This window comes from Columba livia, chromosome 1, assembly GCF_036013475.1.
Source record: "Columba livia isolate bColLiv1 breed racing homer chromosome 1, bColLiv1.pat.W.v2, whole genome shotgun sequence".
Taxonomy (NCBI): Eukaryota; Metazoa; Chordata; class Aves; order Columbiformes; family Columbidae; genus Columba; species Columba livia.
The window spans coordinates 24,355,805-24,372,029 of record NC_088602.1 but is presented as its reverse complement, the minus strand read 5'-3'; the positions used below and the strand labels follow the sequence as shown (position 1 = coordinate 24,372,029).

At 45.8% G+C, this 16,225-nt stretch overlaps 1 protein-coding gene across 5 annotated transcripts in view; it reads left to right on the top strand.

Moving 5' to 3' along the window:
* HMGB1 (high mobility group box 1) overlaps nucleotides 1-15,739 on the top strand; it is a 57,968-nt gene extending 42,229 nt beyond the window's left edge. For 3 of the 5 annotated variants that reach the window (XM_065051251.1, XM_065051243.1, XM_065051260.1), the window contains 4 exons: nucleotides 10,112-10,274; nucleotides 10,565-10,710; nucleotides 11,683-11,857; nucleotides 13,781-15,739. In XM_065051251.1, the coding sequence (XP_064907323.1) occupies nucleotides 10,125-10,274; nucleotides 10,565-10,710; nucleotides 11,683-11,857; nucleotides 13,781-13,957 (648 nt within the window). In that variant the 5' untranslated portion in view covers nucleotides 10,112-10,124 and the 3' untranslated portion in view covers nucleotides 13,958-15,739. Of the gene's footprint in view, nucleotides 1-7,107; nucleotides 7,335-7,858; nucleotides 7,923-10,111; nucleotides 10,275-10,564; nucleotides 10,711-11,682; nucleotides 11,858-13,780 lie in introns of those variants that run through there. The other 2 variants (XM_065051234.1, XM_065051267.1) reach the window with 2 other exon arrangements.
* Nucleotides 15,740-16,225: the final 486 nt, after the last annotated feature.

The window sequence follows — 16,225 nt, the reverse complement described above, 5'->3', positions numbered from 1 at the left end:
GTGCTAGGATTTCTAATATCAGGGACTGTGTTGGTGTTAAGGTATCTTCTACATATTCAGAAGCAGATGGTTTAGCCTGTGTTGCAGATATGGATAAGAGTCCTGTATAAAGGATCAGAGTACAGGTCAGAGTGATGTTTGTGTATTGTGTATTTTCAGAAAACAGAGACATAAGGGAAAAGTAGCTCTGTCCCAGCACTATAGGTGGCTCGAGGAATCTTTCCAATTTAACTTGTGGCATTGAGGGCTATCTAAATGAGTCCCATGTGTGAGGGAGCATACTTTGTTGAATCTTCTGGGCTGGACAGAACAGGAAGGAAGGGAAACTCGGGTGTTCTTCATCCCCTTAGGCTTGGTTGGATTCTGCCTGGTCAGGTGTAGAAATCTAATAGTGGTGTGAGCATCAAAAGCTTACCTGCCGCTAGACTGGAGCGAGGGAGGCTGAGTACTAACACCTCTAGACAAGAGTATTTGTGAAGGAAGGTGGAGAGCAGCCTTTGAGTGTATTGGAAGCAGCTGATAACTCTTTGTGGTGGACTTGAGTGTACAGTCACATAAATGGTCTGGAGATTTTGGAGAGAAATTGAATATTTGATGCAATGTTGCCAGAAAGTTGAAGAGATAAGTGGATGTTGCACTGCATGTTGTGCTCTCAGCAAAGCAAACATCTCAACAAGTCAGTTTTTTCAGAAATTGTGCAGTCCTGGAGGAACATTTCTTGAATTTATTTTTGATGTTGAAGCTGAACACAGTTCCCGTCTGTCTAAAACTCTGTATTGAGAGCTTCAAAGAAGGACTTAAGGAAGTTATGTACTTATACATAAGGAATAAGATGGTAAAGGAATCACATGTCATAATACTAAACAATTTCCATTATCGTTACCATGAAATGATTACTTTGTATACACATTTTCACTGTGGAAAAAATGTTCATGGCATACTGACCGTTAGAAGAAAAGTCCATACTGATGCATCTATATTAGTTTTGCCCACTTAATGAGCTGAACAGTGTGGATATACACTTTTGCTATGAAAATATGTTTTCTTGAATAGTTTACTGTATATCTGTTAATTCCTCAAAAAGTGTGCAAATTTTAATGTTATCTATTCTATGGATGAAAGCACTGTGTTAATACTGACCCTGATTTAAGAACATACCAGCTCTAGAAATGATGGAATTGTCTGCAGGGCTCAGATGTCAACAAAAATCAGCAGTTTCGCTCTTGAAGGCTGGTGAGGAAATTCCTGCAGAGGCACCAGTGCCATCCCTGCTCCCTGCCTGCCTCTCCCAGACCATATCCTTCAGTCAGCCGAGGTTACCTTGTCTGGCTGCAACTCCTCAGTTACCACTTATTCGCATTTCTAGACTAGCCAGCCATTCATCCATGCTGACAGGACAAATCATAGAGTCATAGAATACCAGGCTGAAAAGGGACCACAGGGATCATCTGGTCCAGCCTTCCTTGGCAAAAGCACAGTCTAGACAAGATGACCCAGCACCCTGTCCAGCTGAATCTTAAAAGTGTCCGATGCTGGGGAATCCACCACTTCCCTGGGGAAGTTAATCCAAAGGCTGATTGTTCTCATCCTGAAAAGTTTCCCTCTTGTGTCCAATAGGAGTCTCTCCAGGAGTAACTTGTACCCATCACTCCTCATCTTTTCCATGTGACTCCTTGTAAAAAGAGAGTCTTCATCTTCTCTCCTCTTCTTTGTATCCAGCCTTTAAATACTGGAATGGCGATGAGGTCTCCCCTAAACCTTCTTTTCTCAAGGCCTTCTGAAACCCTGTTCCCTAGATAGTGCTCACTAATAACAGCCAGCGACATACGCAAATTATTTCTATCAATCTGAGCAAATCCATCTGGAAAGGTAAAGCAAAGCACATTCCATGCATTGTTACTATTTCCAGCCATGCTAAGTCTCATTGATTTGAATTGAGCCTTTATCTTCTAGAAATTATTTTAAGGAAGTATTTGAAGTATCTCCTGAAAATTTTGAATAAGGCACCAGGAGAAAAAAAATTGTTTTAAGTTTGCATGTAATAAGCAATTGAGAATTGTGTTCATCTGGGCTGCATACAGGCTGGTACCGCAGCCTGAAGAAAAGGGCAAATACAGCCAGTGCTTTTTCCAGGTGCAGTGTGAACAACCTACTTGCTGTACGGCTGGAATTGTTTGAAAGCAACATTGACAATCTAAATCACCAGCAGCTCCATCGTAAGTACCTGTGCCATGTGCCCAGGTGCCCTCTCTCTGTAGATGTTTTGCTCTTGTTTTGAGCTGAAAATGTAACATTTTTGTTGAGAAAAGCTTTCAGGTCTGGTTAAAAGTAGCCTAATTGTAGCTTTGGATTTGACTGACAAGCTGTTTTTTCTTGTGCCATTTTCACTGTAATATTCTCTTAATTTTGACCTGAAGAAACAGTTATCCCATTCCTTGGAAGGGAGAACAGAGTGAAAAAATCTAGAGGTCCAGTGATGACACCGAACCTCTTTCTTGTCAAAGCAAGCTATGAAATCACCTGCTTTCCAGCCAAAACCACTGGGGAGTAAGCAGTGTCCTTCACAGAATGCAAAATTTGCAAGAGAAGGTGTTGGCATGGAACAACCACCTTCTTTCCCCAGGGGAGATGTGCTGCCCTGCATCCAGTCTCTCCTACATCTCCTGTATTTGATGCAAGTGCCTTTTCTCATCTCTGTCAGCAACCACAGCACTCAAGACTGAGACTTTCTAAGGTCTGGCTCTTTATATGCTGCAGCTTCCTCGAAAATTCTGCTGGAGGGGTCTCACCAAGGTTTTTCACGAAGCTATTTTGGGGGCTGGGGAGAATGAGATCCCCACTCTGCATCTCCCTCTTGATCAGGTTTCACTGCCAACCAAGTGGTCTGTACTTCTTGGGATTCTCCCTCCTTGTTTGTCTTTGATAGAAGTCTTCAGCTGTAAGCTACATGGGGGATGATTTGAAGTGAGAGCAAAATTTTAAATAAATAAAATAAAACTCTGTTTTCATCATTCAGTTCAAACTTTTTCTGTTCCTACTGAGCAATACATCATTTAGAAGACCAGTTCTGTCTTTGGAGAGGTCTCTCTCTGTTATCTCTAAAGAAAATGGAAAACAAAAGGATGCTTTTAAAAAAGGCTGAAAATATATAGCTGATGTTTCCGTCCAAGTTCAGCTTCCCTTCCATGGAAAAGCTGTTGAACCAAAAGGCTCATTACAAATATTTCTGCTAGTTTTAAAGTAAGTAGCTACAAGGCATATTGTAAAAATTGAGGTATTTGAAAACATGTGTCTAATAGAAATCATAGCCTTACTCTTGCTTTGCAATATGACATCCGATCCGTGTGACTTTTTCCAAAGTATACTCTAGTTTGCAAAACACCAAAATTACCAAATAGGGGTTTTGAAACTTCCTGTGCAGCTACATACTTTTTTTTTTCTTTCTTTTTTTTTTTTTCCAGAGCAGTCATATTGGGCTGTTATGACCCAAACAGTCTACGGGCAAAGCCTCTGTGCATGAAGTCAAAGGTGGCTTGTGTTATCCAAGTTATCTCAGTGACTGCACCTGTCATGTGGAGTGTAATTTAAAACAGATTTGGACTTCAATAAGGTTTGCAGAAGAAGGCATGTTTGTAAAGTATCAGAAGGGATGTGGCACAGCATGAACAAGAGAAGAAACATATACTGCTTCTGTAAAAAATGCTACTGTCTGCAACTGATGAGTAAATTCTTTTTAATTCTGTCATCAAAGGCTGCAGAAGAAACACACTGGAATGTGGAAACTTGTACAGGCCTTAGCACAGAACTAGCAGAGATGAAGGAAAACCTTTACAGGAATATGTCATGTAATCACAATCTCCTCATCACTTGCCTTTTACTAAATTGTTTGCTCTAACAACAGCTGGGAATAAATAACTTCCTTTTCCTTCTTTTCAGGTCTGGTTTTCAAGGAAGAAACTTTAAAAATTTCAGCACGTGCAAAGCTATCAGCTCCTGCACACTAGGCCACATAAATGCTCATGCTTTTTACAGTTTTCCTCTGCTCCATATTCTGTGTAAAGATTTAAACTTTAAGACACAAACCAGCCAAACAAAGACTTTCCTCGAGAAAGAAACATCGGTCTTCCTTACTGTTAATGTATTTTCACATGATTTCAGGTAGCAGAACCACTGTCTTCATGTGTCCATCAGCACTTCTTCACAAATGAGGCAGTTTCAGAATTAGGATCATTACTTAGAAGGATCTTTGACTTTCATAAAGAGCCCTGCCTTGCCAAAAAATTGATGATTGTGAAGAAGGTTTGGAATTTGTTTGCCTTCTCATTGGCAATATCTTCAAAGAAGCAACAGCTCAAGGAGGGGAAATGTTAGAAGGCAACAGTGGTAATGAAGCAGCAGCCACTGGTTTGGGCATTGGATCCAGAATAGAAATTACCGGACTCTGGATTAACTGAGAGGATCAGATGAATACTAATACAAATATTCTGTCAGCAAAAATCTGTGTATGATTTGTGGGGCCTGTTCCTCAGCCATCAGGGGCCCAGTTAACTCAGGAAGACTTTGAGGAGAGATTGGTGTTTTCTTGGATGGGAGAACCGCCAGTGGACAAGGGTAGAAAGTGTGAACAGCACTCGGAAGCAGCCCTGATAAAAACTTATTGAATTATAAAGTTGCCCTGCTGTGTATTCAGATGCTTACTGGGAGGTGGTTTACATCTTGTGAGGCTGAACAACTCTCAGCTCAATGTATCTTAACATGTGCTGCCACCTTCCTAAACAGGAACATTTTATGTCCTTTATAGAACCTATATATTACTTCCATGGGACTTACTGGTACTGTACGCAAAAGCGTATTGAAAGAGGTAAGCCAGTGAGGGGAAAAAAATGCGATTTTTTCTTCACATCGTCCAAATGTCAATGTGAGACTGAGACGAGTCATTGATGGGTAGCACTCCGCAGTGAGGCTTAGTGTAAAGAGTGTCACTGCACTCCCTCCACTACGCTAACTCCTTCTAGCAGATCACCACCCATGGCCTCTGCTAGGGGATCTGCTCATTTCAGACTTACTTAGGTGGCAACGTTGTCTTATAAAGATTTTAGAAATACCACCCCGCTTACAGAAGGAAGAACGAGCACAAAGGTTTCTCCAAGGATCATCGAACAGTAAGTCTTCGGCAAAGCCAAGTTCTTGCAACCTCTTTTGTGGCTTAATTCCCAGAGACAAACCACACAAAGTGACCACTTGGGTGCATCTTCACAGGGTTTTACCACAGCTCTTCTACTGACACAATTAAAATGATTCAATCCACCTCACATGGAGGCAAGCAAGTAGAGAATTGAGCCATCCCAGCATAAAAGTGTCCGCGGTGAGTTAGTACTAGTATAATTATGTAGGTTTCTTTTTGATCACATTTGTATCTAAAGAAAGAGGAAGCTAGTTTATTGAACTTAGGCCTGGCTGCAGTGGAAACTGGTACAATTATGACTTTAAGATGTGGGTTTGGGGCTTTTTTAAAATTCTCGGTATACATACAGCTTTCCATTTGCATGGGCCTAAAGTTAATAGGCGGTTATTCTCTAAGTTTCTCTCTTAGTAAGATCTAAGCAAGCAGTGTTGGGCTAAATGGAAAGGTACATGGTGTTATTATTCTTGGATTTAGAGGTTGGTTTTGCTTGGGACCTTAAGCACAACTTCCTAGGAGTCACTTTTCACTGTAGTTAATTCCTGCTACTAAATGCTGTTAGCCATGGTCCCACCAAAGAAAACATAGAGACTTTATCAGTTATTTTATCTTGTCAGATGATAATACTTTTAATTTTATTGTTAGTCACAAATTTTCATGTGCAAATAGTTGATTTTGACAATCTACTTGATCATCATGCCCTCTTAAAATCTTCTGCTATCCATGAAGTTTCAGAAGGGTTTGTGCTTTCGCACATAAGGATTTGTCCTATTTTCACATTTAGGCAGCCTACAAAACACTAAGGATCATACAGACCATGTCTTAATGTTACCTGCTACTCACTTTGGTAACAACAGTTATAAGGTCAGAACAGTTTCTAATACGTACACCTGTATATAGGTCCCCTCATTCAAGGTTCTGTAACCTCAGTAAGCGCACTGGTAACGCCTTGCAGGGGAGGTCAGCAATCTTGGATTTGTCACAACAGCACTACTCCCAGGGTTGTTTGCACCAGTAAAGTAGGTGTAAACAGCAAAGCAGGTGTAAAGGGGTATTCCTTCTATTCGGTAGTCCTCTATGGATGATTCATACAGTGCACCTGACTATAAAAAAAGCAGAGAGAGAAGTAACGAAGGGCAGGTGAGATGTGGCCCAGATTCCCAACTTTGCCCCTGCACAGGGATGCCCAAGCTGGCACATGGGGCATCATTTCAGAAGCGCTGAGAACTGAGAGGCTGCCCTGCCATCCCAGCCTGCTCCTTCCCACCCAGGAGATTATGAAGAGAGCCAAGACCTTCTGATTCTCGTTCTTACAAATAATTTACCCATTTCTACAAAAAGAACATCGCAAGCTGCCACATAACGCAGTGCGCGCAGGCAGAACCCCGCACGCCGCCGCAGCAGCATAAGGCAGCGCCTGTATGCCATACAGCGCCGTGCGAGGGCTGAAGCCGGGCAAGAGGAGCCGGGAAAAGCGGGCTCGCCCCTCCGAGCCCCGTTCCGACCCGAGCCCTCGCCTCGGTTTCCGCATCTGTGAAATGGGGCGGTGCGGCCCAGCAGGGAGGGGCCGCACGGGGTTGGGGGGCAGCAGCGCTGCCGGGGCATCACGGGAGCGCCCGCGGCGCCGGCGACCTCGCGGTGCTCCCCCTTCGGTGGCGGAAGCCGGGCGGGGGGCGGCCCTGGGGGCGGCGGAGGCCGTCGCAGCGACGGGCTGAGCGGTGGTGGCCCGCGCTGCTGGCAGGCGGCGGCGCGGCGCCGAGCCGCCGCCTCGGAACTCCACATCCCGCCGCCGCCCGGCTCCCTCCACTCACTTTTATATTTGCGCGCCCTTTCAATCCTCAGTGACGTGTCCCGCGCCGCGCCCAATCGGCTGAGCTCTCTGGTCAGGACAATGGAAGGGCCTCGGCCAATCGACGCGGCGGCTGGCTTGGCGGCAGCCAATGGGGACGGGGCTGTGTTGAGAGTAATGTTACCAGCGCTGAGAGTGTGAGGAGGCTGCGTATCGATCCCGCTCTCACAGCCATTGCGGTGCAGCGGGCTACACAGGGACTCAGGCAGCGCTGGGGCCGGGCGGGCGGCCGGGGTAGCGTCTCTGGGGCTCCGTCTCTGGGGCTCGGGGCCGAGTGAGGGCTGTGTGCTGGTTCTGACACGGGTGAGTATGCACCGGGAGCCGCTGGGCCGGCCGGGCGCGCTCGCCCGCTCGCTCGCTCGCAGCCGGGCAGCGAGCCGGCGCTGCCCGCCGTGCCGTCGCTGCTGCCTGGCCGCGGAGCGCGGGGCACTGCCGGCTCGGGCGCCGGCACACAAAGGGGAGCAGGGCTGCGCCTGGGAGACCCTTCCCGGTCGGCGAGCCCCCCGGCCGGGGTGGGGCGGGGGCGTCGGGGGCGCGGGCGCCGGGCGACTTCAGGAGCGGGGTGGCGGGAGGGAGAGAGGCGAGCGAAGGAGCCCGCCTGGGCGAGGGGCGAGCGGCCGGGGGTCGCCCGCGGCGGGAGGCGCGGGCCGCGCCGTGCCCCGCTGTAAGCCGCTTACGGTGCCTCGCCGTAGCCATCCCTGCGGCGGCGGGGCAGCCGGCGGGCACAGGCGTGGTGAGGCGGAGGGGTCTCCGGGCGGCCCGCGCCGTGCTGCTGGCTGCCGCCGGGGTCGCGGGGAGCGCGGGGGCAGCGGGGCGCGGGCCGAGGAGCTGCTGGCCCCGCGGCCGCCCGGCTGTAACATGGCTGACGGGAGCCGCGAGCGAGAAAACAAGGCGAGCGGCGGCGGAGCAGAGAGGCGCTCGGGCGGGCGGGGGCGCAGTTCGGGGGAACTTTTTTTTTCCAACCACCGCCGCTCGTCCGGGCGCGGGGCCCGCGGCCGACGGGCCGTGTTAGTCGGCCGGGCACGGGAGCGAGCAGGGGTCCCCGCCGGGGCTCTGCCCGTTCTGCCGGGGCTCGGGCGGGCGCTGGAAGCGCGCCGGTCCCCCCCACCCCCCCGCACCCACCCACCTCCCCCCGTCTCCCGCCCGCCCTCCCCCGGCTGCAATGGCTGAGCGTGTGCGCCAGGGTAGCGGGCGCGCTCACACAAAGGGAAGGGAAGGGAGGAAGGAGCCATGTTCTGTGCGCGGCGGCGGGCGCGGGCGACGCCAGCAGCGGCCATTCCGCGCCTCCCCGCCGCTGCCGCCGCCGCGCCCCCGTGGGCCGGGGGTGGCCGCCTGGCCCCGCCGCGGCCCCTCGGCGGGGGTCCCGGGGCCTGGGCTCGCCGCCCCGCCCGCCGGGCTGCGGGGGTGTGGTGGCGGGGGGTGGGGGGTGCGGCTCGCTCTCCTCAGCGCACAAAATGGAAGGAGCCTCAGTGGCGGGTGACCTCCTCCGCCAGGAGCCTGCGCCATGGCGGCCGCTCCCGCCGACACCGCCGCTGCGGCGGCGCACACCGCGCGAGCGGGCAGGCCGCGCCGGCCAGGCCTCATGGCGGCGAGGAGCGGGGCAGGCCGGGGGTCGGCGCGCCCCGCCGCGGGGGGACGGCGCTTTGTCCCCGGGCTGCGAGCGGTGGCCGGAACCGGGGGTCGCGGCCTGGGCAGGCCGCAGCCGCGTTGCTCGGCTCCTGGGCATGTGCTTGCTGCCCGCTGGCTGCGAGCCTTCACGTGTGTACAAAATAAAACTTAGACAGCTTTGCTCTCGCAACGGGACTTCTTTTTCCCCCCATCCTCCCACCGTCACCCCCTCGGTCTCGCAGCTCTGGTGGGCGATTTGTGAAGTTATACTTTCCCCCGCCTCACAGGGGAAAGGTCCAAAATGGTGGGAAGGAGGTTTTTAAACGCCAGCTCGTAGTCACCCCCGCCTCTGGAGCACCCTGCCCGGCGTGGCCTCGCCGCCGTCCCCTGGCTGGGCGAGCCGCGGGTGCCGGCCGGCGCTGGGAGCGTCTCCATGGCAGGGCGGGCAGGAGCGGCTCCTGCTGCTGCAGCGCTCTTGTTTACTCGATAGAAACTTCAAACCGGACGTGTTTAGTCACAGAGCAGAAATCTGTTTCTGTCTATCCGCCAAACCGATAGGAAATGCTGCTTCTGTGGCCATACGGGCAGGCAGTGCGTGCGCTCTCTTCATTTTTTTACTTTTTTTTTCCTCTTTTTAATTCTTGCTGAAGAGCGGAGTTTGTCAGGGTGCAAGTGGCTTTTTCCAGGGAGCTATGAAGAAATACTCTGAATGTCTGACTTGGGTGTGAAAGTTCCAGGAAGGTAGTTTTCATTCCTTCTCAGTCCCTGAAAGACTGAGATAGTCCTCGCTCTGAGCACAGCTCTGCTAGTCATATGTAAATGTCATACTTTTAGCGTCCCTGGCTTGGTTATAACATGTTTGAGTGAGCGTGGTGTTTCATTCCTGTATTTCTAGGTATACATGCAAAGAGAGAGTAGGTTTTTGCAGTACGCTTAAAGGACAGTGATAATACATGGTGTGCAAAAATAATTAATGCATCTTTTGTGAGTATCCAAGGCCTACAGGTGAGGAATATAAAAATATGAACTTTAGGAAGAAAAAAATTACTAACCTATAAAGCCAGAGGAGGCAGGATACTCATGTACTTTTTCCCTTTTCTTTCGATATAATTTATCTCTTCCAAGCATGGGATTGGTAACACTAGCAGTAATCAAAGAGTGCAGTCTTGACTGCATTGAGGCACTTGTACTTGCTTTCAGGTTGCTTGGAAGGGGCATTTTTGTTTGCAGCAGACCAGAACTGCACATTTTAAAGGCCTTTTAGATTTCAGGTTGTTTGTGTCCAAATTACCTCAAACAGTGATGGCAGAAATCTTCAGTAAATTTTCCAGAAGAGAAACTTATTTCCGTTGTATGATTTTGGATAGCGCTCCGATGGGTCTTGTTTGGCATGGTCCTTGTCATCACTTACTTCCCATGCTGGCTTGTAAAAAGTAAAAGCTTTAAAGGTGTCTTTTTTCGCTTTGTTACAGAAAATCATCAAAAATGGGCAAAGGAGATCCCAAGAAGCCGAGAGGTAAAATGTCTTCATACGCCTTCTTTGTGCAAACCTGCCGGGAGGAGCACAAGAAGAAACATCCAGATGCTTCAGTGAACTTTTCAGAGTTCTCAAAAAAATGCTCAGAACGGTGGAAGGTAGGACTAACCACTAAAAAAAAACCACCACAAAACCTTAAATGATTGCTTTGTGTGAAGTACTGTTTGAAACTGTAAATTACTTAATTGAAAGTTCAGGTTTTAGTTAAACAGGGAGTGCAGTTGTAACATTAGTGGTGATTACCCGTTGTTCTTACCTTTACCTTCCCTAAGTGAAACTTTGGAATGGACTTGGATATGCTTTTGAATCTTAAAATACTGTTTTGATCCTTATGAGTCTCTTCCAGCTTGAGATGTTCTATGATTTTATGAGTCTAATTACCTTCCAGACTATGTCTTCTAAGGAGAAGGGAAAGTTTGAAGATATGGCAAAGGCTGACAAGCTTCGTTATGAAAAAGAAATGAAAAACTATGTACCACCTAAGGGGGAAACAAAAAAGAAGTTCAAGGATCCAAATGCACCTAAGAGGCCTCCGTAAGTAAATTTGTAGTTAGCATATGTTGTTTGGGACCATCACACTGGAGTGTATCTATGAAAATGATCATTTTATCCAGGTTTAGGAGCTTCAGAAGTAAAAGACTACGTGATTTTTCTGATGAGTGGCGTAAATATAGGTTGAAATTCTAGTTACGAATTACAGGTTTGTGGTTTCAGGCTGACCCTCTTTATCTAAGTTGAAATAACGTCAGCCTTTGGAAGTGGATGCAAAAACCTGCAACATGCAGTCGCGACTGATTCACCCCCCCAGTTTCCGTTAAGAGGGTAATTCTAGTGTAAAACGGCTATAAAATATTTCAGGCCCTGCTTTCCCCACCTGTTGGATTGAGCAGAATTTTTGATTGGCAGTTCATTTAAAATTAAGAGGCTTTTGCGCTGAACAGGTTAGAGGGATATCTCGCACAAAAAACCAGCTTGGAGAATTAAAACTTAAGCCACTTTGTAAAGACTGCTGATTTCAGGTTCATCTGGTACTAGACACGGGTACTTTGTAGTAATAGGCTGTGTGTTTTAAATGGAGCTAATGCTGAAGGGAATGGGGTAGTTCCTGTGCAAGTGAATGTTCATATTTAGGCTGAAAATCCTAATTTTCATAACAAATATCACATCTTTTCTACCTTTAACAGGTCTGACATAACATTAGCTCCCCTGGTATCATTCACTCAGTCTCTTGTTAAGATTTTCTCTGCATATGGTAGATAAAATTTGCCCTTCTGGGGGTCCCACCAAAACTGGGACAAGATGCGCGGCATTACTTAAGAGACATGGATGTGTTAAGTTTTCAAACTCATTTATTCAGTTCTAATATTTTTTGATTGTAATTAATGTTTTCTCACTTTTAGGTGCTTTTCCAAAATGCTCTTAAGAAACAGTAACAAAGGTCACAGAACTTTTCTTTTATACTTAGGCCTAAAATTGAAATAACCTTATCTTCTTTTCCTTCTGTAGTTCGGCTTTTTTCTTGTTTTGCTCTGAGTTTCGTCCAAAAATCAAAGGAGAACATCCTGGTCTTTCCATCGGCGATGTCGCAAAGAAACTGGGAGAGATGTGGAACAACACGGCTGCAGATGATAAACAGCCTTATGAAAAGAAGGCTGCCAAGCTGAAGGAGAAGTATGAAAAGGTAACATTGACATTTATAGAAATTATTTGGGGATGTCAAGCCTTAATATAGATGTTTTTTCTCTTCTCATGTACTCTGATACCTGACGTTGCAAATTACAGTAAGATAATGACAAATCTTATGTTTGTTGGAAGTTATGACATAAGGGGGTATATGGTTTATTACTGTAATGCGAAATTGGAGTCTTTTGTTTTGAACTACTTGTGTTCATCTGTAATTCAGGACCATCGATGATGGTTTGGTAGCTACCATGGTGTCCATATTGCTATTAAAACAATAGGTCGCAGCAGCATCTGAGTTAAGTTGGTAGTATTAAGTAACGCCAGTAAAGAATAAATTGTTTCTCCCTGGTTTTGGAGGGGTGTCTGAGCATCCCTGAACATTAGGATAACTGATACACATAGGTGCTTTTAAAAGTTTATTATTAGGGTAATGTCGTACAGTTTCTTGAATTATTAAAGCTAAATCCCACCATCACGACCAGAGCTGTAGAACTGTGTTGTGCACACAAAGTAGCCTTGCACGCGTTTTTATTTCCAGAGGCAGGTTCCCATCCCAGTCCAAGGAAAGAGAGGAGGCGATGCATGTTGGCCTCACCTGGTGGCGCTTGACAGTGTGTCAGCCACCACCTGTGGCTGACATATACCACCTATTTCCATTCGTGTGCCATGACTTTCCTTTGGGTATTTCTACTGCAGGCAAACGAAACCACTACAAAATTGTAGCATCGTAGTGAGCAACGTGGCCCCTTCGAGTTTAATTGTGTGCTGGAGGGGAACCACAGGTCTAGAAACTGTCCCATATTCTCCTTTGTGTGCAGCTTCAACTCTTCAGCATGGTAATTGTTTGTACGTGCAGACAAGGCAACTCATCAGAGACTTTTTAATGGTAGAATTATTAATCTTTAGTTTCACGTATTTTAATCTTCATTAGTATTGTCTTTATTTCTTAAGCTTACAAATGGGCTTTAGGGTGCAGTAATCTCAATATATACTTTCCCTGAGGCTGGCCTTAGACTCAGTGGATATTGAATCTTCTAAAAACCTCGTGCTAATCTTTATGGGAGTCTCAGGGCACTGTGAGATGAGTGGTGTAATGTTTACTGGGTGGGGAAGATTTGAAGATTTGGGCTATCTGTGTAAAGGTGTTGGTGTTTTCTCTAGAGTTGGGATATTCAGTCTTGTAGATCAATTCTGTGATGTAATTGTTTTTACAATTTTGGCACAAAGTCAGAAAGTCTAACCTTTTTTTGGCTTGGTCTTCCAGGTAGAGTTTTGACTTCCCTATAATAGGAATTGAATTTTGTACATTATAAACCACTAGAATAAATTTATTGCATGCAGAAGGTGGCACTGTCTACCCTTTAATCAAGTTCTTATACCTTTTATTTTGTAAACTTCAGTTAGGTAGAATTCTGTATAGTTGCTCTTTGCTGAGCCATAACATTGCAAATATTAGACCACGTCATTCTAATGTGTTTCGGATAGTTAATTACAGTTTTGTGCCTCAAAGAGGGATTTTCCTGTTCGTTTCTTGAGGCATTGTAGAAGGTAGGACTAGAACAGGACCTTAAGAGGTCTCCCTACTTCCTTCCCGTGTGGGATAGTGGGCTCAGCTGTGCCTTTGCCATCCCAGGCAGCAGCTTTTCCAGCCTGTTCCCAAAAGCATAACAGTGGGGATTCCTCAACGGCTGTAAGGCGCGTGTTCCAGCGCACCGGTATCGTTTCTGTGTCGGAGGGTTCCCCTTCCTTTGGCCTCAGTTAACCTCGTGACTGAAGCAGCGGCTCCCGGTCCTGCCCCGGTGGGTGTGGAGAAAGGGCAGACACCTGGGTGGCTCTGGTTTCCCAAGTCCTGTTTGGCAGCTGCTCGGAGCTCTTGGCTGGTTAAATCTTTGAGAGATTCTTCCTGCTTTTCTCCTCCAAGGATATTGCTGCATACCGGGCCAAAGGGAAGGTTGATGCAGGCAAAAAAGTAGTTGCCAAGGCTGAGAAGAGCAAGAAGAAGAAGGAGGAGGAGGAAGATGAGGACGAAGATGAAGAGGAGGAAGATGATGAAGAAGAGGAAGAGGAGGAGGATGAAGATGATGATGATGATGAATAAGTCTCTTTTAGAGCAACTTCTTTCTTGTCTATAAAGCATTTAACCCCCCTGTACACAACTCACTCCTTTTAAAGAAAACAAAATTGAAATGTAAGGCTGTGTAAGATTTGTTTTTAAACTGTACAGTGTCTCTTTTTTTGTATAGTTAACACACTACCGAATGTGTCTTTAGATAGCCCTGTCCTTAGTGGTATCGCAACGGCCACTAACCTTGCCTGGTACAGTGTGGGGGTTGTAAATTGGCATGGGAGTTTTAAAGCAGGTTCTTGTTGGTGCACAGCACAAATTAGTTACATACGGGGATGTAGTTTCGTTTTCATCTTCAGTTGTCTCCGATGCATCATAAAAATAATTGTTGTTCTGTTAACTGAATACCACTCTGTAATTGCAAAAAGGAAAAAAAAAGTTGCAGCTGTTTTGTTGACATTCTGAATGCTTCTAAGTAAATACAATTTTTTTATTAGTATTGTTGTCCTTTTAATAGGTGCCCTTGAAAAATCATACTTTTTCTTTTCTCTTGTTTTTTTTTTTTGAGGGGAACTCATCTTTTGCTTTATTGAATGCCCGTTGGGGATCACGGGAATATTACAGTTTTCATCTTTCATATAACCAGCTGATAAACAAAGCTTTGATCTGCATACCCTGCATAATCATGATAGGGTAAGAAAAGAAATACATAGGCATATGGTGAAAGAATATTCTTCCGTAACTGGAAACAAAACAAAAAAATTCAATCTCAGCAAACTGATATTTGTTCAGAATCTTGTGAAATGTAATATTCTATTGAGTTGCATGAGTTTACCAGTCTTGGAGAGTTGAGAAGTATAGAGTTCAGTTTTACAGAAATGAAATAACTTCGGGGGGGCGGGGAGGGAGGGAACGTTAAATTTTGTCCTAGAAGGACCCATAGGAAGAGCGTATGTCCATCCGGTGTAGAGAAATTTACAGGTGTGACTCCGTTACTGTGTAATGGACGTTGTATTTGTAAGTCTCTGAACACTTGCAAGCGATGAGCGTACCTAAAATGTGTAAAGTTAAAAAGCATGAAATTACCATACTATTTTTTGGTGACGGGTCTGGTGATGGCCACGGGCTTTATACCATGAAACTCTCCTGGTAGCAAATGGCCCATGAGAAATGATTTTTCTTTCTAAGATTTCTATAAATGGTACCATTATTATTTGTTAAATCTATGTAAATTCATATTTGTATTCTTGAAATTCTAGTTTTAGCCCTTTAAACAAAGTTGTATATTGTCTCAAATTGAAAATGAGATAAGATGTATTTTTCCTGTTAGGTTTTATACCGCACTCTCGATGTTTGCCCATTTTTAAGTTAAATATAGCTGTATGGAAAAGTACATTTTATTAAATTTTACATTAAAAAGCGAAATGTTTATGGTATACCAACAATGTCTAATTTGGTCAAATATAGTTCTCTTCCAAAACCAAAGCTAAGGGGTTTTTTGCATATTCAGTAAAACTTCAAGTGCTGGCAACTGTTAACAATTTTCACATATACCTGCTTACCAGTTTGGGGGACAATTTGGCAATTTTGTGGTTACAAAATTATGGTTCTCTTAAGTGCCAGTGTCTAAGAAAAAAGAAAAAAAAAAAGCATTCTTGTAATTTTACACGCTTTTGTGATGGAGTATTGTTTTGTTATACAATTTTGACTTTCAGATTCTTATTTCAATTTGCATTTATGTATAACTTCAGGAGAAATATTGAACATCTGAATCCTGGATGATACTAATAAACTAATAATTGCAGAGGTTTTAAATACTTAGTTAAATGGCTCACTTAATATCCTAAGGGTTTTTTTTGTGTGTGTGTGTATTGGTGTTTCAGATCTGTGCATTCCTGCTTTGTTTCAAACAGAAGAACGATGCTGTCCACCAGGTCTCCATAGAGGAAGCTTAGGAGAGATTAAACTGGGTATTACCTGTTTGGATGCTCATAATTGATTACAAATAAATTTTCTGTGCTGAAGGGCTTTTTTGTTTTCCCAGCTCATCAGGAAAGTAGGCGCATTTCTTGTTCTTGGAACGAATGTACTTGCTGAGATCCCTGTAATCTCGTGCCTTTGTTCTCAGTGCCTGATGCTGACAGCGGTAACCGAGAAGATTCCGCTGATGGTAAAAGAGGAGTAGCGAGCGTGTACCCAGCAGCCGGGCACGGCGTTTGCTTTCGCTTTGGGGTTAGCGCATTGGTAACAAACGGAGTGTGCTCAAGGCTGAAGATCCTGCTTTCTGAGCAGAAGAGCCCA